The sequence below is a fragment of the Typopeltis vanoorti genome, chromosome 21, assembly GCF_054136105.1.
Source record: "Typopeltis vanoorti isolate ZY-2024b chromosome 21, IOZ_Tvanoo_1.0, whole genome shotgun sequence".
Taxonomy (NCBI): Eukaryota; Metazoa; Arthropoda; class Arachnida; order Uropygi; family Thelyphonidae; genus Typopeltis; species Typopeltis vanoorti.
In genome coordinates this window covers 78,794,910-78,819,512 of record NC_143569.1, presented here as the reverse complement: position 1 = coordinate 78,819,512, position 24,603 = coordinate 78,794,910, and the positions used below count along the sequence as shown (strand labels likewise).

General features: G+C 35.3%; 1 protein-coding gene across 3 annotated transcripts in view; it reads left to right on the top strand.

Annotated features, from left to right (window-relative positions):
* Positions 1 to 24,603, top strand: part of LOC150095019 (protein deacetylase HDAC6-like) — a 694,680-nt gene that overhangs the window by 292,194 nt on the left and 377,883 nt on the right. For all 3 annotated transcript variants that reach the window (XM_090411706.1, XM_090411707.1, XM_090411705.1), the window contains exons 14-15: positions 8,906 to 8,995; positions 22,268 to 22,374. In XM_090411706.1, coding sequence (XP_090267832.1) covers positions 8,906 to 8,995; positions 22,268 to 22,374 — 197 coding nt within the window. The remainder of the gene's footprint in view (positions 1 to 8,905; positions 8,996 to 22,267; positions 22,375 to 24,603) is intronic.

Sequence of the window (24,603 nt, the reverse complement as noted above, 5' to 3'; positions counted from 1 at the left end):
TCCACTCATTTACCACTCTAAAAGTAAAGAACCCAGCTCTAACACCCTTACTAACCATACTCTTGCCCAGCTTCCATAGATGTCCCCTAGTCCTCCCACCACCAGTCCTGATCTCAAAAATATCCTCTGAATTAATTCTATAGAAACCCTTCATCAATTTGAATGTCTCAATCATATCTCCTCTTTTCCGCCTATCAACCAATTTCTGCAACCCACAAATCTTCAACCTGTTCTCATAAGGTTCATTCCATAGACCTGCTGTCATCTTGGTCACTCACCTCTGGATCCTCTCAACCTCCTCCCCATCAAGAAGAAACCTAGGTGACCAAATCTGGGCACAGTCGAAATGAGGTCTTATCAAGGCTCGGTACAGAGGAACAATAACTTGCTTATCTCTGCTCGTCAAAGTATTCTTCAGCAACCAAGTGATTTGATGAGCTGATTTAGCCACTTTTGCAATGTGCCCTCTAAACTTCATCTCCCTATCCACCAACACTCCCAAGTCCCTGGCCTCATCAACTTAAGATATGCAGATATCCATGAGTCCCTTGCCCATTGGTGTCTGATGTGGTTGTCATTCTTTGCCATACTACTCCATTACATTATCTACCCACTCTTATCCTGTTTATACTGTCCATTGTACCAAACATCTAAGTTTCGATCTTTCTACTGTTATCCATCCTACAGATGCCTGAATAGCTTGTTCCCTTCGAATTATTTTCTGCATTAGAATCTCTTTGCAGTTTACTTTTCTACACAGTTCTTCATTTGTTACCTTTTGCAGCCACCCAATTTGTAGAATCTTTCTATAACACGTTCTTTCAAATGCCAATATTGATCTCACAGTCTTTGACCATTACCCATGTCTCACATTCATAGAAAGCATTTGTGAACATGCATGCTTCCAGCAGTCTTAGCTTTGTGGCAAGGGTTAGTGATTTACTTTTCCATATCCATTGCCTGTAAGTTTACTTTCACCTTTTTACAGTCTAAATTGCACAGTGTTGCTCCCTAGGTATGCGAAGCTCTTAACTTCTTCCAACTCTCGAAAATTGACCTTTATTTGCTTTTTCAACCTCTTCTTTCCTATTATCATTGTTTTAGTAGTCTCCCCCTTTTGTTCATTTTTAATCCATTTATATTTTAATTAAAGATAATTTAACTGATCTCAAACAGAGATGGAAGGCATTCCTCCCCCCCTCCCTGTTGGAAATTCAGGTTTCTCATCCCACAAAACATCTGTGGGATGATTCTGTGAGATGAATGTTGGCATTTGAAAGACATGTTGTAGAAAGATTTTACAAATTGGGTGGCTTCAAACGGTAACAAATGAAGAACTGTATAGAAAAGTAAACTGCAAAGAAACTCTAATGCATTAATACTTGAATTAAAGCTAATTTAGCCAGTCTCAAACAGAGAATGAAGGCATCCCTCCCTCCTGGAAATTCATGTTTTTTATCCCACAAAACAAACAAGCTAGCCAGAACACATTGGAGCTAACAGATGTATTCAAGTGATTTTTCTAGTCCTTGTTGCTTCGGCCATAATCTCAAACAACATTAGCAGCAGCAACAGACAATACAAAGGAAACTAGAAATGGTCACACATGAAGCCTAAAGTCTTAGACAGAACACACTTGCTTGACAAAATCATCATAGTTACACTCGCCAGTGAGGTGAGACACAAGAAATGATTTCACAATATGTAAACTATCTGTTTGCATATGACAAGCCATATGCAAACAAAATAATCTTGTTTTCAGAATATATAATCAACCAGTAATTAAGTTAATCTCCTGAGACCCCCATTTTATTAAAAATGCAGATAGATTCATTTTATATTTTGAAATAAATAGCAGAATATTTATTAAATTAAAGATGCCAAGAAATAATATTCTTGGTTTCATCCTTTAACTAAGTGTAAACAAAGTATGCATGCAAAGTAATTTCACGACTGGACTACTTGTATATAGAGGCTGATTACTTCATATCATTTGCTTTAATATCCCACAATGCAAGGCATGTATAATGCTATTCATTATGGGAAGGGCCACTACCCAGACTAGTTTTGACCTTTATTGAGGTATGCTAAAGTGCTGGGGATACCTCTCCAAAAGAGGTATCCCCCCGCACTTTAAAAAAAAAAAATATATATATATATATGTATATATATTTTTACAACATTGGAGGGTGCATAATAGGACTCTAGATCTTTTGTCCGGTACAATTGTATTGTTTCATTCACACACTGTCTTGTATACATGCTGTGTTATCACTGATGATGTTGATTTGAAATTCAGCTATATGTAAGCAAGTTAATAAAACATCTTTTTATAAAATAGTTCTTTTAGTGTTGTTAATACTATTAAAAATAAGTCATAATTAACTGTAAACACCTAAGTTTATCTGTTAGACAAGATGTTCCTTTTCAGCAGTCTGTCATGGCTTTGTACATCCAGTGTAGATCTCAGCATTAATATCAAGAGGATGTTTTGCTCAGTAGTGCTTTACTGTAGCACTTTAGGACTGATATTATGATCAGGCTGAGGGTTAGCCAACTAGGAATCCTCTTCTAGATACTGAACATAGTATGTAGAAGAGGATTCCTGTTTATGACACTGTTATGCATGCTATCTGCCTCTTAAAACTATTGTTTTTATATATCTTGATAAGCTTAATGTAGCTCTATTAATTCAGATTTTGGTTTATGAATAACTGCAGATTCCACAGAAAGTGCTGTGTTTCAACTTGCTTTGATCACTGTTATTTTTTTTTTTTTCCTTTATTGTGTGCATGTGTATGTGTACATGGATGATCTCCAGAGCATAGTTTGTCAGGCCTAACTAACTAACTAACTGACCATGGCTATATTCTTGTCTTCATAATAGACACTGTCACTTCTCTGATTTCCAGGTATTATACCAGGTCCTCTAAAATTAGCAAAACACCATCACAAAATGATTAGAAAATTCTCTTTCACAGAGTCTGCTGGAGCCAAACAAAGATTGAAGCTGCTTTATATGTGATTGTCAGTTTATGGAAACCTCTGAAAGGCACTATTAATGACTAAATACCAAGCATTCTCGTTGTAATCTTGTTGCAAACATCTAGAAAGTGAGAACATCAAATTGTCAGTCAGCATTTTTTTTTTTTTTTTAATAATCCTTATAAAGTTGCATTTTCTTACTGATATAGCTGTGATCGAGATTTCCTTTGTAAACATAGGTGACAAATACAAATATTTATTCGTAGTGTCATTGTTATCAGTGTTCTGTCTGAGGATGTCCTTTACACAAGTGGTAAAATAAGTTAATTTATTGAAATTACTTCTTTATATATATATATATATAAAATTAAGTTTCTTCTGTTATGTCAGATAGCCAAGTAAATCTGTTGTATCAAATATATATATATATAAAATTAATGAAATTTAATGACTAGAAGCTGAGAGATACCAAAATAGAAAGAACTATTTATTATTTGAATGTATGCACAACTAGTTCATAGAAAACATCTTTGGGTGCAAAACACAATAAGATAAATATGAAAAAATATACATTACAAGTTCTACAGTTATAAATTAATTTGAAAACATATTTTTGATGTTTGAGGGCATTCTGGATGCCATAATATTTGTGGGCATGGTCTCATATATGCCAGAGCTGGATAGCTGAAGAGTGACAATCTGATAGGTTAGTATTAATTATATATTGGCTTTTATCCTTTATCCAAGTGTAAGCAAACAAAGTTTGCACCTGAAGTACTTTCAGATCTGGGAAAACTACTAAGGCAAGTTCTCATCACTTGCCTTAGTATTTCCCATAATGCAAAGCACATCTCCGTAGTCGACATGTTTAATGCTATGCATTAAAGAAAGGGCCACTACCCAGACCGGTTTCAACCTTTATTGATGTCTCATCAGTGGGAGCCAGACCCAGAGGTAGTTATACTAAGGTGGAAGTAATGGAGAAGTCATATTTACCTATACTGGTTGCCAAAAGGTCACACCCTATTATTAAAATTCTCTGAATTAGAGATAAGTTTATGGAAGTTTTTTCACTTGGCTATACTACTAATTATATATTGAGTTTTATCCTTTATCCAAGTATAAGCAAACAAAGTTTGCACCTGAAGTACTTTCAGGACTGGGGCAACTTGTGGTAAAAGTGGTATAAGTTCTAATCACTTGCCTTAGTATCTCCCATAATGCAAAGCACATCTCCTTGTGGACATGTATAATGCTATGCATTAAGGGAAGGGCCACAACCCAGACCATATACATGTCCTCAAGGAGATGTGTACTGCATTATGGGAGATACTAAGGCAAGTGATGAGAACTTATACCACCTTTACCACGAGTTGCCCCAGTCCTGAAAGTACTTAAGGTGCAAACTTTGTTTGCTAACACTTGGATAAAGGATAAAACCCAATATATAATTAGTAGCTTTGCCAAGTGAAAAAACTTCCATAAAGGTTAGTATTAAGATGGACCAAATTGAGGACAATTTCTGTTGATTCCAAAATTCTTCTCTCCAGCTCATCGTAGTATCTATAAATGTTTTCTGATTTGTTTCAAATCACTGGGTGAGTGACAGAATCTTCACCATTACAGTGAGCAGAATTAAGAACATGATTAGATGGCTGTATATCTGCCATAGATCTTGCCTGCATGAATGTATCCAACAATACTATAAGATTTGGAATGCCTTCAAATGTCAGCAATAGATATGCAAGTTAATTTATAGCTATTGTTCCTGTGATGTATATTTTTATATTTCTCTTTTCAGGTTATCCACCTGATGAAGCCTCCAAAAAGATGAAACTAGTTGTGCATTCAAATAATAAATAGTTTTTTTCTATTGTGATATCTGTTAGCTACTAGTCATTAAAATTCTTTAATTATGTCATATAACCGAGTAAATCTATTGCATCGTGTGTGTGTGTGTGTGTGTGTGTGTCAAATAGCCAACTAAATCCATTGTATCAAATAGATATTACTTGATCTGAATATAAGGTAATACTTCCATTCTTAAGAGCCCTGAGAATCATAAAGATTGCAATGTTTTTGTGAGTAAATATATAAAATTTCATAATTAAGTGGATAAGTAGCAATATAAAACAGAAGCAAAAAAAAAGTTGTGGAGGAATATAAACAAAAAGGTGATCAGCATGATCCTGAGCAATAAATATAAAGCACAAGTAAGGTAAGGAAGACTAAATCAGATTTTGAGAGAAAATTAGCTAAGCAGGCTACAGTAAATTCAAAAGTTTTTTTGCTGTGTAACAAGTAAGAGAAAGAATGATTATAGGAAGACAAGTTTATTCACTGCTTATGATAGGAAAGTGACAGAAGCAGAAATAGTAGTTCAGTTACTTAGTGATCACTTTGCAACGGTATACCATCCAGGTGGTGACTTTGCAGTTACTGATGTGAGAATTGAGGTAGATGAACTGGAGATACTCAGTATATTGAAAATATTGATGTGAATATGGCAGTGGGCCTGAGTGGTATGCTAGCTTGTATGCTATGAGAATGTGCAAGTAAACTGGCAGTGCCCTCTGACGAAGCTGTTTAATTTAAGTCTCAGGTTCCAAAAGAGGGTAAGATAGTTCCATTACATAAAGCTCCAAGACAGAAATAGCAAATTACAGACTCCAGAGATACATGAGTATTTTTGGAGTCTGTAATTCTTCAACTGCCATTCCAGAGACTGGAGTGGTGGTTAAAGTATTGGTAAAGTTGGTTAAAAGTAAAATTCAGAAATGAGTGGATAGGAATATAGGCAGTATAGTGGATAGGAATATATAGGGCAGCATGGTTTTGTAAAAGGGAGGTTCTGCCTCAGTAATTTATTCACATTTTATAATATGGTGACAGCAGAATTAAATAAAGGTAATGACTACACTATGATACTGCTGGACTTTGCAAAGGCATTTGACAGAATACCACATGGAAAATTATGACATAAGTTGGAGCAAATGGGAATGGATATGAGGTTGGCGGCATGGATGGGGGGGGGGGACTAATCGACAGGCATCAGAGGGTGGTGTTTGGTAGAGTGCAATCAAGACGAATTAGGGTGACTAGTACCTCAAGGCTGTGGAAGATGTGAAGGGAGATATTCAGTTGTTTGCTGATGATGAAAAACTGGGGAGGGCAGTAGTTGTTAAAGGTGATATAGATACCTTGCAGGATGATTTAAATAAATTGGCAGTGTGGGCAAAGGGTAGTAGTTGTCAATTTAATGTTGTAAACTTCTGTTACTTTGGAATGAAAGGATTATGTACTTCATATCATATTGATGGTACTAGATTACAAGAAATTCATGAGGTTAGGGATTTGTGGGTGCTGGTGGATAGAGATTTCGAATTCAGAGGAAATTTTGCAAGATTTGACATAATAGCTCAGTGGATTACTTGAATTTTGAAGAACACTTTCACAAGTAAAGATATGGAGGTTATTATCCCTCTTTATAAGGGTATGTTTTGGTCACGTGTTGATTAGTGTGCACAGATTTGATCACTGGAATTTCTTGGGGGGGGGGGAACAGATAGTAGTGGAGAGGATTCAGAGGCGAGTGACCAAGCTTCTGACAGATCTGTGGAATGGTTCCCTATGAGGATAGATTGAAGTTGTGTGGGTTGCAGAGTAAACTGACAGGTTGAGGAGAGGAGACATAACATAAACTTATAAGTTACTAAATGGATTCTATAAGATTGACACAAAAGAAATTTTTCAATACATGGGGAGTGTTGAAGATTGGAAGTTGTCTAAGAGCGTGATTAGTAAGGGTGTGCAAACTAGGTTCTTTACTTGGAGAGTGGTGAATGAGTGGAATGGATTTCCAGAGGTAGTTATTATTATTACATCACACCTCCAGGGAAGACTCATCGAGGGAAGGCATCTATTCTACAACTCTTCGTCTCACTACTCCACCAACCTTCATCATCTACCACCAATGGCATCTATCGTTGACTACCACCACTAGTACTTTCACAGACAATCACAAACATCCATGCCCAAGGTGGGATTCGAACCTGCAGCCTTTTGGCTGGAAAGCAGATACGCTAACCACTCGGCCAACCGGGCCAGCAAAGCTCCCCAACAGGGAATAAGTTTAAGGAGATGTATGATAGGTATTGTGTTAATAGATAGTGTGAGTCTTCTGCAATGAGACTTTTGACTCCATGGAGTACCCATATAAATAATAATAATAAATGATATTGCTTTTTTTTATTGTTACATGATTTTAAAGGTTATATGATCATGGAAGCATTGGACCATATTGTGACAACTCCTGTTTTTCTCTAAAGCAGGAATCCAAGTACTCTCATTGAAAAACATCATCTGGGCATAATTTGTAATACTCACTATAAAACATGTAAAAAATATTTTTAGGACTAATTCTAATACAATCTTTGAATATTAGAAATGAATAACAAATTGACCTTCCATTAACTTGAGGAAATTCGTAGAAAATCTAAGCAATCTTTACTTGAAGACATTACAGTGAAATCATACACAAACTAAACATATCATTTAGGTCTGTGGAATATATGAACATCTGTATATGAATGAAGTATCAGCATAGATTCCCTCATCTAGTAATATTTGTTCAGAAATCCAAAACGACCATCCATCACGACTGCTTACCATGTTTCAGTGATGAAATATTGCTATATTTTTCCAATTCATCAGCCATGCAACTGTCCAATTTCCTTATCTGTATATAAACAATCTCTGTAGAGGATAAAGTGTTTTACGGATAGTAAAGTGATCATTTTAGTAACAGAATCTTATTTCACAAATAGCAGTAAAGTGAAGACTTATTATCTGCATGTATCTGGAATATTTCTGGGAAAGGGGTTTTGGAGAAAGAACAAATTTTAATTTGTGAATTAAAAATAATAATGAGGAGATTTTAGACCTGTGGACTAAATTTGATGGATGGAAGGACTTATATAACATAAATGGATTACACTTAATGTATTCAAATATAGGTGTCTCAAGAAAGTTTTGTTCACTGAGAGTGTGAAAGCACAACATCTGGAAAACTAAAGGTATTTGGGTTGATGCAGATAAGTGGGTGCAGGCTCATGTCAAAATGCAGCATCTTGTCTCTCAAGCAGCAAAATTGAATGGGATAGTCAATAGAAGATGTACAGCTTGTATATACTAATGCTAGAAGTATCAGGAATAAGGTGGAAGAGTTTTTGGCATTGGTTAGTGCCACCATGCAAAAGTTATAGGCATTAGTGGCACTTGACTGTGAACAGAAGACATAGTTATTACAGAGATATGCTCTCTGTGAGTTGTGGGTTGCAGAATTTGGTTGATAGCTCGAAAGGAGGGGATATAACAGAAACATTTAAGTTATTAAAAGTGTTTTATAGTAGCAAGGGTGTGAGTACTAGATTTTATGCTTAGTGAGTGGTGAATAAGTGGAATGGGTTGCCAGTCATTTATGAGTGTTTTGTCAATGAGTTCAAGGAGAAGTATGATGGATGTTGTATGGACAGTGATAGTTTAGGTCTCTCATGATAAATTTTCAGACTCCATGTAGGTGCCCCTGCAAGAATAATAATAATAATTCCGTATGTTTACTGGGTCAGACTGAGAGGATTTAGATTTCCTCACTTATTATGTGTACAGAAATTATGACAACAGTTATAAACATATAAAATAAATCCTTAATATCTAATAGGTACGAAATGCTATTTTTAGTCATTTAAGTTATTACTCTCATGGTTTACCAGATTGTACATTATTATATAGAGAGGGAGCCTTACTTGATATAATTTTTGTAGTTGTGAAGTAAATTCATTAAAAAATCATTATTATTGCATTTTTAAAATTATTTTTAGGAAATTTTGAAAAATAAAATTTTTCATATGTTTTTATTTAGGGAAGAATGAATGTTACACCCCAGACATATCCACATTTTGTGAATTTATTAAGTGGTTTAGCAGGAGGACGTATCTGTGTTGTTCTAGAGGTAAGAATTTTAAAATAATAATTGCTGTTTTGTGTCTGTAATATAAAGGCTAAGTTAACATGCTTTTGGATCCAAGCAATTTTGTTCTGCATCACTAGCTGGGCAAACAATCTTATATTAGATCTCTTGTTTGAGTGGGGGTGATATCTAAGTTATCCGTCCTTAGGTGGAAGCAACAGGGTCTCACAAAAAGGCAAACTAGCCTAAGAGCACACATCCATAGACATAATCTATAAATTATAGTGAGGTTCATACTACCTGCTCTCCTACAACTGAGCTTCTTGCCAGAGCATAGTATTGCCTTTGATCTTGGGACTCTGCTCTTAGTTTTACTTTTGACCATGAGCACAGTGTTGTGCAAATTATTTTGATCATCTTTTAATTACTGTTTTTTTTTTTTTTTTAAATAGAATTCCATTCATTTACTCTTAAATATGATTAGTGTTTTTTGTTTGTCTGAGAATAAGAGCCCGTATTATTATTATTATTAGTATTAGTGACACCTCCAAGGAGTCTGAAGACATCGCGGGAGGACACCTACTGTACAACTTTCCATCTCCACTGCTACACAGAACCTCTACTACCAATCACCTACATCAACGCCATCTATTGCCCACCACCACCACAGCTAGTATTTTTTGTCTGTAAATTGCGTGTGTTCTGAAGGGCCGATTTGTCTGTATGTGGGATGAAAAACCCGAGTTTCCTGGAGAAAAAACCCTGCTACCTCCGTATGAGATCGGCTAACTCACCTTCAATTGAAAAAGTCCATATAAAGATTCCTCCTGTCATGACGAGAATCGAACTTAGGCCTTTTCTAATCGAAGGGTGCAAAGTACCGTCGTTCTTCCAATTGCACTATGGAGGAGCTTATATTCACTGTTTGAAAAGCGTCAATCATAACATTAAGCAAGTGAGCTAAGAGTCTAAAGATGAGTTCTATTTTCTGCTCAACAGAATAAATTATGCACTGTCTGTCATTGTAGTAACCATAACCAAATATTATATATATTTCTTTCCTGGAAATAATTTAGAGGACTTACAGTGGAATAGGAATATACTACATTCATGTAGTATTTTCATTCTGATGAAAAAAATTATTCTTTAGTACAATACTAATAAAAACAGTTTAGTGTTCTTAGTTACTGATGGTAGTCATTAAAAGAATCAGCAAAAAAGTGGTGTCCTAATTTAACAAGAGAGTTATGTTACAGTTAAGATCCTGGATTACTTAGTGTTGTTTATAATTAACTTTTTTAGACAAAAAGGTTATGTAGATAGAATATGTGCCTTCCATCTTAAGATGTTTAAGCCATCATTATTATTAAGATTTAGGGTGGTTGATAAGAATTTCACAGGTGAAATTCTATTTGATGAGAGGCTATTTGCAGACCTATATTAGGTACTGTGGGTGGGCTTCGTATTTTATTTTTCTGTTTTTATCCATTTTTATATATTATTTTGTATTTTCAATCTATTTTTTACATAGTCTAGAAACCTTGCTCTAGAGACTAAACATGGAACTTTTTCAAGGCACTTCAAGCATCTAATAAGGAGAGTGGTGGTCTCACACCAGGCAATGAAATTCCTTTCCCACCTATGCCCAATTACAGACATCCATGGCAGGATTCAAACCTGCAGCCTATTGGTTGGAGAGTGGGTATGCTATCCACTCAGCCAATCAGGCCAGCAATTTACTCACAACTTCAGCAGGCAAGCTGTTTGACTTATTTGTGGCTTCTGTGAGAGAAAAATCTTGCTCTTACCCCTTTCTTAACTGCACACACAAATGTAATTTCCACAATGCCTGCTTGTCTTTATCAAACCTTCCATATAATTTGAAAGTTTTTCCACTTGGTTATACTATAAATTAAAGATACCAAGAAATTATATGCTTAGTTTAATCCTTTATCTAAGTGTAAGCAAACAAGTTTGTGAATGAACTATTTTTCAGGACTGGGGTAACTCGTATAAAAAAAGCTAATGACTTCAACTTCACTTGCCTTAGTATCCCATAATGCAAAGCACATCTCCTTGTAGACATGTATAATGCTATGCCTTATGGAAAGGGCCACTACCCAGACCGGTTTCGACCTTTATTGAGGTCTCATCAGTGGGAGCCAGACCTTTCCAACAATTTTCTCCAATCTAGAGTATTTTAATAATAAGGTGCGACACCTTTTGGCAACTCGTATATGAAAATATGACTTCTGCACTACTTCAACCTTAGTATCACCTCTGGGTCTGACTCCCAATGATGAGACCTCAATAAAATTTGAAACCAGTCTGGGTAGTGACCCTTCCCATAATGCATAGCATTATACATGTCCACAAGGAGATGTGCTTTGCATTATGGGATACTAAGGTAAGTGAAGTTGAAGTCATTAGCTTTTTTTATATGAGTTGCCCCAGGCCTGAAAATAGTTCAGGCGCAAACTTGTTTGCTTACACTTGGATAAAGGATTAAACTAAGTATATCATTTCTTGGTATTTTAATTCTTCCATATAATTATTTTAATGAAAAAACTGGTATCCTATAACATTCACTTAGAAGTTTATAGACTTCTATCATATCACTTCCTCTTTCTTCTCTCAACTAGTGACTACTGTCCATGTACTCTCAATCTGTCCTTGTAATTAATCTAGATTCTATTATCCTGACATCATCTTTGTAACTCTTCTTTGCAGCCTTTCCACAGCTTTTTTTTTTATGCCTTTAGAACCCAAGAGATCAAATCCATGCACAGTAGTCAAGGTGTGGTATTTCAATGTCTTGTAAAGAGACAAAATGACATCCTCATCCGTACATGTCAATGTTTGTTTTAACATTGCAATTATCCTCTGAGCTGTATTTGCCATCTTTGCTATGTGGCCTTTGAACTTCAGCTTCCTGTTCCCCCCATAACTCCCAGATCTCTAGTCAGTTACTCTAGTCTGAAGCATCATTAGGTACTTCAAGCATAATCCCACCAATATTATATGCTGTATTCCAAAAAGTTTGATCTTGCATAGACTCAGTTTTCACTCTAAAAATATTCATCAAAAAGAGAAGAGAATTTCAAAAAGAAGGATGTGGCCTTCATTGATTATGAAAAAAGCTTTTGATAAAAGAAATACACAAAATTCATTTAAAATATTAACCAATCTAAATATCTGAACCATCTCTTACAGTCTATTCAAGAAATTACACAGAAAATAAAATAGCAGTTGAATTAGAACAAATATCAGAATGGAAAGACATATCAAGAAGGATACAGCAAGGAGGTACCTTATCACCTCTGATAGATACACTGTTATTTGCAAATAATCAAGTTGTATTAGCTACATCAGAAGATGATTTATAGAGATTAGTAAAATTATTAAAAAAATTCAGTACAATATATAATATGAGCATATCAAAATTAAGGACAAAAATAATGGCTTTCAAAGGAGAAAACCCAATAAGAAGAAAATAGTGATAGATAATAAAATATTGGGCAAGTAAACACTTTTAAATACCTGGGATGTGACTTATCATATCAAAATGAAAAAAATATAGACATTAAAATATCAAATTTTGTTAATGTAAATGGCATAATAAATAATATATTTAAGCCATCCCCATACAAAGACACACCAGAATCAGATTATATAATGTTCTGTCAAAACTAACTTTATTATATGGGAGTTAAACACTGACCATTAAAAAGAAAAATGGATTCAAATGGCAGAAATGAAATTTCTAAGAAAAATAGCTGGATGTACCAAGTGGGACCATAAAACAAAAGAAGAAATTTTACAGTCCTTGAATATAAACTAACTAACTACTATATTAGTAAATAGAAACAAAAATAGTTAGAACATCTAAAATGAATAGAAAGTAGCAGACCACAAAAAAATACTATACAGATGTAAAATCAATGGAAAAAGAATGTGTGGAAAATCAAGAAAGCAATGGTATAAGACCAGAACAGGCCACTTGGCTTAAAATCCATGATTGGAAGAAGATTCACACTCCCCATATACCACTTTCTGACATGTCTGTCAGTCACTTACTTGTTAATGCCAATAGCGTATATTCTAATCCTATATTCTCCAGTATATGAAACAGCTTTTCAAGTGTTATCCTATCAAATGCATAGCAAAGTCCAACAGTATCATATGTGTATCAGTTCCCTTTATTCAACTCTGCATTATTGTAAAATAAGAGCAGATTACTCAATCATGAACTCCCTTTAGTAAACCCACTGTTCCTTGTCCAGTATGTGTTGTTTTTCAACCCATTTCTGTATGATGTTCTTACTAACTCTTCTAAAATCTTCACTGTAACATTAGAGATACTGATTGGTTGTTAGTTAGACACATCAATCTTTGTGTGGTCCTTGGGAAATGGGATTATCATCCATTCTTTCCATTCCTGTGGGAGGATTGTTTCCTGAGCTGAAACCCGTACACTGCTTGGAAAGAAGTCAACAGACAACCCTACCAGCAAGGTGCATTGTGCCATGTTACAAGTCACATGTTTGCAGCTGATATAAATTGAAGGAATATGATGCTCCCAAGTCAATGCAACTGTGTCTGGGTGAAACAGTTGCAAGAAGGGAACTGACAGACTTTGAAAGAGGCATTGTGAAAGGATGCTATTTTACAGGCCTATCTGTTTGCCAAATTGTTGACAACTTGGGCCATCCCAGGTCAACAATCAGTGATACCATACTGAGACGGAAGCACGGGGAGTGAGCTGCAAGTGCCACACAAACAGTGGACAACCCACCACAATCACTGAATGTGACTATAGAGCTACAACGGATAATATGTGAAAATCGCCATTCATCAGCTGACACATTGAATGCAGAGTTCCAGGCATCGACTGGAACACAAATCTGCATAAAAACATTTAGAACTGAGCACACAGCATGGGTTTCTGTAGTAGGACCACAATATGCAAGCCCCACATTACCCATACCAACATGTTCCATCGTGTGGATGGAATATTAACTGTGGTGCAAAGAGCATGTACGGTGGGACATTGGTGTGGCAGATGTTGGTGAACATCTCTTACCAGAGTGCATAACCCCAACTATGAAATTTGGAGATGACGGTGTGATGGTATGGTTCTGTTTTTTCTATTTTAGCCTCAGACCTCTGTTTGTGGTAAACATTGAACTCCAAGAGGTGTCTGAACATACAATGCAATGTTTCCTATTTTGTGGCTTTTCTATGGAACTGGCCATTGTCTCTTTTAGCAAGACAATGCACTGTGCCATAAGGCTGCTGCTGCTGTAACTGTGTAGTTTGTGGACATGAATGCCACTACACTTGACTGGTCTCCACAAAACCCTGATCTCAACCCTGTTGAACATCTTTGGGATAAACTGGAGTATTAGGTGAGGTCCAGGCATGTTTGCCCCCACAATAGTCCAGGACCTCACTACATGTCTACAAGAAGAATGGTCCAAAATTCCAATTGATTACTATCACATGCTTGTGGAAAATAGGCCCTGTAGGATTGCTGCGGCAAAAAGGTCTTACATCTTTTTAAGGTGTGTACTGAATGTTTGTTGCTTGCACTACATTGTCCATTGACTTCTTTTCAAGCAGTGTATCATATAAACATGTCAAGGGCATAGCAAGTTCAGCTGAATAATCCTTTAGCATATGTACTAAGTCCTTTATCATTTATTTCAGTCAATGTATGCCTTGTTTTCATTGATTTCTTGTCTCTAACTAATCTATTTATTGGTTGCTAACAGTGCTATTTGTGTTCCTTGTAATGCAATCAGCATGCACAAAGCATTCACAACTTTTTATAGTTATACCTTGCAAATTTTAATTCGTGTGAAGGCCTGAAGATGAATGTTGATTTTCAAGGAGCATTGCATAAGTTAACAAGTGTTAATATTACTGTAATATTACTGTATGGGGTGCTTAAGGGTCAAAGCTGTATAACTGAAAGGAGACCTCCACATAGCCTTTAAAGGAATGCGGAGAACCGACCAGGGCTTCTGACCTAATGTCCAATCCTCACCTTCTTGTGGTGCACCGTGTTGGGTATCTACTTTGATACTGAATGAATGAGGATGGGCTGGCAATTTGGGATTTAGCCGACCAAATTGTATTCTTATTGGTTAAACCAAAATAAAAAATGATGGTACAATGTGACAAAATTTAATGCCGGCTGGGGCGTCGCTCGCCTGGTTAAACAAGGCCCCCATTGTTTTCGCCAGGGAACCAGGGTGAACAGTGAAATGTCAGCTACTGGAACAAATCCGAAAACAAACCCCAACTCAACATCACCAGAGTTAAAGATCGGTACTATCAATATAAGAAGCTTGAATGGCAAAGAAATGGAGCTAGCTGAGGAATTAGATAAGTACCAGATACATAATAATAGACTAAAATACACAAAAATTATTGAAGAAAAAATGAAAGAGTTTGAGAACAGGAATCAAACTCTGAAGAAAACATTGATTGATTCTGCCAGAGAGGCATGTGGTGAGGTTGTCTGCAAAGATAAAAAAAATCAGAACTCCCTGGTGGACACATGAAGTTAAAGAGGCAGTGAAGGAAAAGAAGAAAGCATATCAAAAGTTCCTGTCAAATAAGTCAGCTTGTGCTCTTAGAGAATACAGAGACAAATGCAAGAATGCTAAATACTGTGTAAAACTAGCTAAACAAAAGTCATGGGAGGACTTTGGCAAGAATATAGAAAATAAATATCAAGAAGGTGGCAAAATATTCTGGAGATTGTTGAAGAAGCTTAGGAATGGAGTAAAGAGTGCTGTAAAAGGAGTTAGAGATGATAAAGGTGACATGAAAACGAGAGAAAAAGATATCCTTGAAGTATGGAGTAATTACTTTGAAAAACTGCTAAATGAAACAAGCAGTGATGACAGCACAGTGGTAAAAAACACTGACCAGGCATGTAGTCAGGAATACATATCCATACTTGAAGTAGAAAAAGCCATTAAAGGCTTGAAATGTGGAAAGGCAGCAGGAGTAGATGATATTCGACCACAAATGCTGAAGTGTGGTGGTATAAGAGTCTTACAGTGGCTGCACTGCATAGTTCAGAAAGCCTGGACAGAGGGACGAATTCCCGATGATTGGAGTAGAGCTCTCATATCACCCATATATAAAAAGGGAAATAAAACTGAATGTGAGAATTACAGAGGTATTTCCCTACTGAGTGTTCCTGGTCTATGCAAGTATACTTGAGAAACGGTTGAGAAGAATTGTGGGAGAAAAGCTTGGTGAAGAACAAGCTGGATTCAGGCCAAATAGAGGCTGTCAGGATCAGATCTTCACTTTACGACAAATAGTCGAGAAAGCATGGGAACATAACAAAGATCTGTATTTAAGTTTTGTCGATTTGGAAAAGGCATATGACAAGGTGCCAAGAGAGAAGCTATTCAATACGCTGCAGTTATATGTTGTCAATGGGGCATTATATCAAGCAATACTTAGTCTTTATTTGAGTTGTAAGTCAGCAGTTAGAATTGAAGGAAGTACAGGAAGATGGTTTAATGTTAAATGTGGTGTGAGACAAGGATGTACATTATCCCCTCTGTTATTCATTATCTATATGGATCATATTTTGAAGGAAAGTGGTATTAAACATGATATCAAAATTGGAGATGTTAATGTCTGCTCTTTGCTTTATGCGGATGATGTTATACTTCTAAATAAATCCGCTATAAGTCTGCAAGATTCTCTGACTAAATTGAATAGCTGTTGTAATAGATATAGTGTGGAGGTCAGCAATAAAAAGACAAAGACAATGAAAATAGGCAGAATAATTGAAAATGTCAACTGTGTTGTGAATGGAGAACCTGTGGAACAAATAAAACATTTCAGCTTCTTAGGCACGATTTTTACTGAAGATGGTAAATTAAATATAGAAATAGACAACAGAATCAGCAAAGCTGGTATGGTGGGAAGTCAATTGAATAAATTCATATGGAATAAGAGAGAAATTAGTCGGAACACTAAATTTGCTGTATACAAGACAGTGTTCAAACCAGTTTTAACTTATGGATCTGAGAGCTGGGTCAGAAGTAAAACACTTGACCAAAGACTAGAGACCGCAGATATGAGAGTCCTGAGAAAGATTATAGGCATGAACAGATGGCATCAGTGGCAATATCATATTAAAAACGAGGATATTAGGAAAGAACTTGACATTGTTAGCATCCAGGAATGCATTAGCAGAGCTAATCTCAGGTGGAATGGTCATTAAACAGAATGGGCGAGGAAAGATCAGCAAAACAAGTGTTCTCCGCCAGGTTGGCAGGAAAACGACCCAAAGGAAGACCAAGATATAGGTGGATTGATACCGTACAAAGTGCCTTAGACGATAGAAATATAAGATCTGATAATGTTGGAGTCTTGACAAGTAACAGACTGATTTGGAGGAAAATTGTAGATAGGAAGTTAGTAATGATGTAATTTTTTTCATGTAGTACTATCATATCCTGTACACCCCTTGAAGGTACATAGCAGGAATTTGATTATGATGATGATGATAATATTACTGTATTTCGTAAAATATTAATACTAAAAATAATTTGCAGAATTCAAGCTTTGTTACTACTGCTTTTGAGGAAAACAATCCCCTCACCAAATGAAACGAATCTTTTTGATGTCTGTTATTTGCAATTTAATAACTACCTGAACATTGAACTCCTTGTAACATCCGAAAAGTTACAATTTTATGATTTATCGGAACATCTAACTGTTACCTGTAATGAAAAGTTCAAAAATCAATCACTCGGATGACTGTGTGATTGATTGTGTAATGATACTGTGTTTTTCATTTTTATTTGCCATCTTAAAATCTGCATTTCACTCTTTGTAATTAGGTTGCCACTTCTGCTGATTCATTCAGCTACATATAATGGTAGATGTTATTTATTCTCTCTCTACAAATTTCTCTACTAATGCAAGCATGCATCCCTCAGGACTTCGTTATATTAACCATCCTTTTTCTCACATACTTGCTCTCTCTTTGACTTCAGATCCACAGTTTTGCCAAGGGCAGGTCTACTAGAGAGCAACTTATAAGAACAAAGGGTAATTACACTAGATCAGAAACCAAAGAAATTTTTTCAAATTCAGTTAATAATATTGGGTTAATTTGTAAAGTTTTGTTCATTTTTATTTATTTATTTTTATTATTTTTTTATGACTATGATATTATTGTTGACCTTTAAGAAAAAGTTTTATATTTTATATTAGATATTGTCAGCATGGTACCAGTAAGTAATAGAGCAATCACAGCCAGGATGTCATTGTTAAAGGTGTTTAATATGAGAGATTTATTTATGCTATGTATGTGTAATGTATTCATTACAAAAGGTGAAAAATTTCTGGAAGGAAAGTGAGACTAGTAAGTGAATGTATAGCAGGTGTTTTAAGAAGTGAAAGCTATTTGTGTGGTGCAAGTGAAACAGGGATTGAATGATGTTAACAGGAAAATGTAAGTGTAATCAAAAATTATCATGAAAGTGCAACAGAAGGGTAGGAGAATTCTTCACAGAACAAAATGTAAGCTTGATTGATTGCAGAAATTTTGACTGAGTGATAGAGCCGAGAAGAGGTGCAAGGTAACAAAAAGCAACATGGAACAAAGTAAGAAAAAGCTTTTTTATGGTGATTTGCTGATAAGAGAAGTACTTAGCAATTGCGAGATTAAATCTTGTTTCCTTGTCATGAAAATTAATGATATCAATGAGGCTTTCAGGACTGAAGATATATATAAGGAAACATTTCACTGTTTTGGCAGGAACTAATGACCTGAAAGATGAAAAATGGATCATTCAGAAGAAATTGCAGATTTGAAGACCTTTGGACTGAATTTAATTGCCAGAAGGACTAATATAAGGCCCTTAAATAGATTATTAGGTGTCATTGTTCACTGAGAGCATGGAAATTAAGGGAGATGAATTTCATCACCCAATGTGAGACCACTGCCCCACTTATTAAAGGGCCGAAGTGGCTTGAAAAAAGTTCCGTGTTTGGTCTATAGAGCAGGGTTTCTGGACTATGTAAATAAAATAAAAATATAATAATAATACAAAAAAAAATCCTTAGCCCACCCATGGTATGAATGTGCTGTAGATTTACAAAAAATCTTTTGTGAGTGGGAGCTACATAATGCAAAGTCAGGAAAACTATAGTGATTGGGGGGGGGGGGGATAATATAATGGTATGAGATGAACAACAACAACAAAAAAAATGCTGAATTACTTGAAAATGTTAAATACCATTTTCAAGTAATAAAACTGAATGGGATGATCACTACAAGATGTAAAGGTAGTTGTGGGCCTAAGGAAATAATGCTGATTTATACTAATGCCAGAAGCATCAGGAACAAAGAGTTTTTATCATTGGCTGGTGCAACCTTACCAAAACTTATAGGCATTAATGTGGTTGACAGCAGATGATATAGTTAGAGGGACAAAATGTGAAGGGTATGGGTATTTTCAGAGAGGACAGAGAGCATAAGATGAACAGGGGAGGAGGATATTGCTGATGATAGAAGATGAATTATAGTCACAAAGAGTAGGAGGTCGCCATGGAGAACACATAAGTTTTGATATGGCCACATCCAGAGGTGTGTGACCAAGATATTGCTAAAGTTGGTTAATAGGTGGAAAAAGAGGGGATAGGATAGAAAGGTTTAAGTTACTAAAAAGATTTTATACGATTGATATACAGATAAAATTTTTCTACTCTTGGCTAGAAAGGGCAAAATAATGGGATTGTTCATGGAATGTTGTCAGCAAGGATCTGAGGACTAGATTTTCTGCTTGGGGGGTGTAAATGAGTAGATTAAGTTGCTGGAATCTATTGTGAGTGGTCAGTGAATGCATTCATATTCTGGGCCTCCATGCTTTGGAATGTATGGAGATCCCCCATGCAGTAATAATAATAACGATAATAGCACTCTCTATTCCTCCTACTCATATGAGAAATGTTGCCGTGTTCAGAAATTACAAGCTGAAAATTATTCTACATTTGGTGCCCTAAATACTCACTATATCATTTTTCAATGAGATACTTTTTCTGGATACATTTTCACTCCATTAATAGCACTTAGATCAACAGTCAAGACCAGATCTCTCTCTCTTTTTAGACTGACACTTAGCCTTTCCTAGCACACATATATCACTTCTATAGCATCCTTATCTTCCAAAAAATGTGACATCCTTTTTAATAAAGACATCGCTTTTAGTCTATTCAGCTGCTAACTCTGTACAAATCCCAAATCTACTCAACCTTAGAATGCATGAAAATACTGCTCTAAAAATTCTTGATGCTATTTAAAAGAGGGCATTCCAGCTATGACAATTCCTTTTTTGCAGTCTCTCTCTCTCTCCAGCCACTATCTCACAGTTGGTTGCTTTTTGTATTTCATGAGAAGAAGGAAAATGATGCTATATATATATATATATATATATAATAAAAGTACTGATTCAATAATAATGTTCAACTTGGTGCTAGTGTATGGCAGGTTGAATTTGAGCTCAAATGATTCTTTAATAAGAGTAGTCATTGATTCTCTGTGTACTTGGCTGGAAAATTACTGCCATGACTCTTGATCTGCTTTGAAAAATTTGAAATTCATATTTAAATGTTTCTAGAACATTTAAATATGAATTCTGAAAAATACCATAAAAATGTTAATAGAGAATAGTGTAGTGTATTTCCCTAAATTAAACTCAAGATAAACAGTAAAAAGTATTGTGTAGAAGGAAATTTTGAAATAGTTGTCCAGTTTTGTTTTGTGGGCATTGCTCATTTCTTTGAAAGACTAAATGATTAATAATGGACAATAGTTAAATACCATTTCTTGAAAGCTATAAACAACATGCTGGTTTGTAGATAATTTTATTTATTATTATTATTATGGCTATTATAGCCTGTTTTTGTTTAGGAGTGTCCCTTATTTTAAATACATCGGCTATTTTTACTCAAAAAAAAACTATCCCACACATCTAATAAATTACGCGAACAATACGGCAAAAACCCGTTATAACAACAATACAACCCAAACAGACTTCCTTACACGTATGGTCATCAAATTGCCATACATCCAAAATACATACAAAGCCTACAAATACATTTTCAAACACACAGACTATAAGCTAGTATTCACCATGAACCAAAAATTAGCAACTCTCCTAAAACCCACTAAATCTTTCACACACAAAGAAATATTTGAACACCACAATGTAGTCTACAAATTTCCTTGTCAAAAAGACTGTGACATCCCTACACTGGCTCTACCATTAGGTCTTTATGGACTAGACTACAAGAGTACTTCCGGGATTGCAACATCCCCATTCTGGAACATCTAAACACAAAAAAAACATCGCAACATGAAAAAGAAAAAGAAAATACGGTGTACAGGGAAGACAGAAATTGCAGCTCACACCCTTGAACTGAAACATATCCCGCAAATTGACAAGGCAATAATCATAGACAAACAAGACAACGAAACAATGCCTAGAACATCCGAAACAATTGCCATAAAATGCGATGAAAACTCAATCAACGTCCACCGACCTAATTTCCGAATGTTGGATGATCCACAACTTACAAATCAGGCCACGCCACCGGCCATTTAGCGACAACAAATGCCCTTTTTTGCAGATTCAACTTGCAATCATGACATAGTCCTACACTCATTCTGAAAATGTTCCGATGATAGTCAGTCGACCGAAACGGTTCGCACCCCCATTAACGTTCTCCCCTGCACCAGTTTTCCCATAAGTAAACTCTCCCCCTCACCCCAAAAAATGCTCCCTTAAACACAATAATATATATATATATATATATATTATTAAAATAAACCTGGGTTTCCAATTTATTCTTCCGCGTCACCCCCCCCCATGCTCCCTTCCCCCTTGTTATGAACAACCTTCGGCAGAAACATGGAATTTGAAGACATTATAGTAGTAAATCAAGGTATGTACAAAATTTTTCCTCCTCTTTTATTATGCTATAATTGCCTTCAATACTCATCCATATGCCCTAAAATATATATATCATTTTTTTGAGTAAAAATAGCCAATGTATTTAAAATAAAGGACACTCCTAAACAAAAACAGGTTATAATAGCTGTGATAATAATAATAGAGTTTAAGAGGAGTAGCATGGGAATTTTACCAGAAACAATATCTAATTTTATTTATTAATTTTAACCTCCATAACATATAAGTTATTCAATTTTAATACAAAGTTGAATGTGATTTTTTCTTCTCTATCTCTCTCTCTCTCTTCCTTTAGGGTGGCTACTGCCTATCATCACTGTCTGAAGGAGTAGCATTAACTCTCAGAGAACTTTTAGGAGATCCTTGTCCTGACATAGGCCCACTATCTGCTCCTAGTGATAGGTATAGCTATGATAATTAATTTGGTTCTGACAATCTCAGTAAATACCTTATCACAGTAAGATAAGAAATGTTACTTTATTATGAATTAACTAAATGAGCAATTACTTTGGAATAATTAATTCATTCAGCCATTAATGTTGAAACTAATAGCTATACTTAAATAATATAATATAATAGCACATATAATAATTGGCTAACAGTTAAAGAGCAAATTCTGCATGTCAGAGAAGATTATATATATATATAAAATCCTTAATAAGCCACCCAAAACCTTGTCATCATCATCTTAAATATCCTGGTGTGTACAAAATAAGGTGTGATTGTGATATTCCTTATTTTGGCCAGACGGACAAATCTATTGAATTATGTGTGGAGGAACACATGAGGGACATTGCTTACAAGAGACAGCGAGCCAGTGCCTTATCAAGCCATATCCTTTTCTTGGCTGATCCTAATGATGAAAACCCAAGTCATACAGTCTGCTGGGACAGATCTACCAACATCTTTCGTTGCCATGATGAATTGGAGAGAAAAATCGTAGAATCTAGGGAAATCATCCTCAACCCTGAACATCTAAATAATAACTTGAGCTACAACCTCCCAGATAGTGATTCAGCTGTAATCATCTACTGGTGTTCACGTGATGTTGCAAACATGCACTCTCCCAACAATGCAACAAATGAAAGAACTGCTTTAAATACAACTACAACATTTTATGCTAATTATGTACAGAGACTCTCTATGTTGTTCATAGTTTTTTAACCTTCATTGTTTAGTGTTTTTTCTTTTCTTTTATAATGTCACCTGATGAAGGCTATTATAAGCTGAAACTAGTCGTGTTTTACTATTAATCCCCCTTTTTTACCTAACTCTTAGTTTAAGTAATTCAACTCTATTTTACAATATGTATTTCAACTGAGTCAATGAATCGTCATACATACATACATATATATATATGTGTATATATATATATATATTAACCTCCCACACAAGAGGTCGCAAAATTCATAACACAACAATGTTTTGTGTGAGCATGTGGTTAAAGAGAAAGAACTCTTTAACAAGTCTCTTGATAGGTTATGATTATAATCATTGGGGAGAACAGTATAGGGATGGCTGCTTGAAAGAACTAAAATAAATGGAATGAAGGAAGAAGATGAGAAGTTAGTGGATATGTTTAGAATTGAACTATATATGAATGTTGAGCAGTGCTTTTCCTGTTCTAACATGACTGCAGAAAATTGTAAGGATGACAGTAGTCAGTTCAGTGGAACAACACCTATGAAAAAAAGCATAAAAAGGCACAGTGCCTATGAGAAAGCGATTGAAGATAGTCACTTTTTTTAAGGAATGAGGAAGTTATGTATGTGATATATTTATACTAGGATACTCTAGATGGGGTACTCAATGAGGGTTAGTGCCGAATAACTGAGGGGAGATCTCCGTGGAGTCATTTAGCAGAAGTATTGGATAAGTACCAGATCAACATAATAGGGGAATACAGATTACAATGAGATTTTTTTTAAGAAACAAATATACAGTGTTATATTTAGCAATAATGATAAGGGAAAAGAGGTGTGGCTATAGAATTCTATACTAAATATCAAGATAAACTTCTTGAATGATAAGCAATATCAAGTAGAGCAAATATCAGAATTAAGAATTGGACAGTGAGACATTTGTGCCTGTGGTCCCACAGAAGGTTCTACTAAGGAAGAAATGGAGGATTTTTTCGAGTCATTAGAAAAAACTGCTGACAAAAAAACAGGAAACATTTGTTCTGGTTGGAGATCTAAACGAGTAAGAAATTATTCAAAAGAAATGTTTTGGGAAAATTTGAAAAAAAAAAAAAGGAAATCTAGTAATAGTGGTAAGTACCTGCTAGATTTCTGTTTAAGACATGGACTAATTATTAATAACACTATGTTCCAACATAAAGATGTACACAAACGTAAAGAGAAAATGCAAGAAATAAGAAAATTCTCATTGACTATGTTATTATTGACAACAATATCTTCACAGATAGGATTTGAAAACATGAACCAAATATTATAAATTATGTTGAAGATCTTGAAGAAAAAATTGATTCAGCCAGACAGAGAGATATGTGGTTAGATTGTCTGCAAGGATAGAAAAATTCAAAACTCCGTGGTTGACTCAGGAAGTTAGAGATACAGTGAAGGTAAAGAAGAAAGTGTTTTGACTGTTCCTAGCAATAAGTTTGTGTTC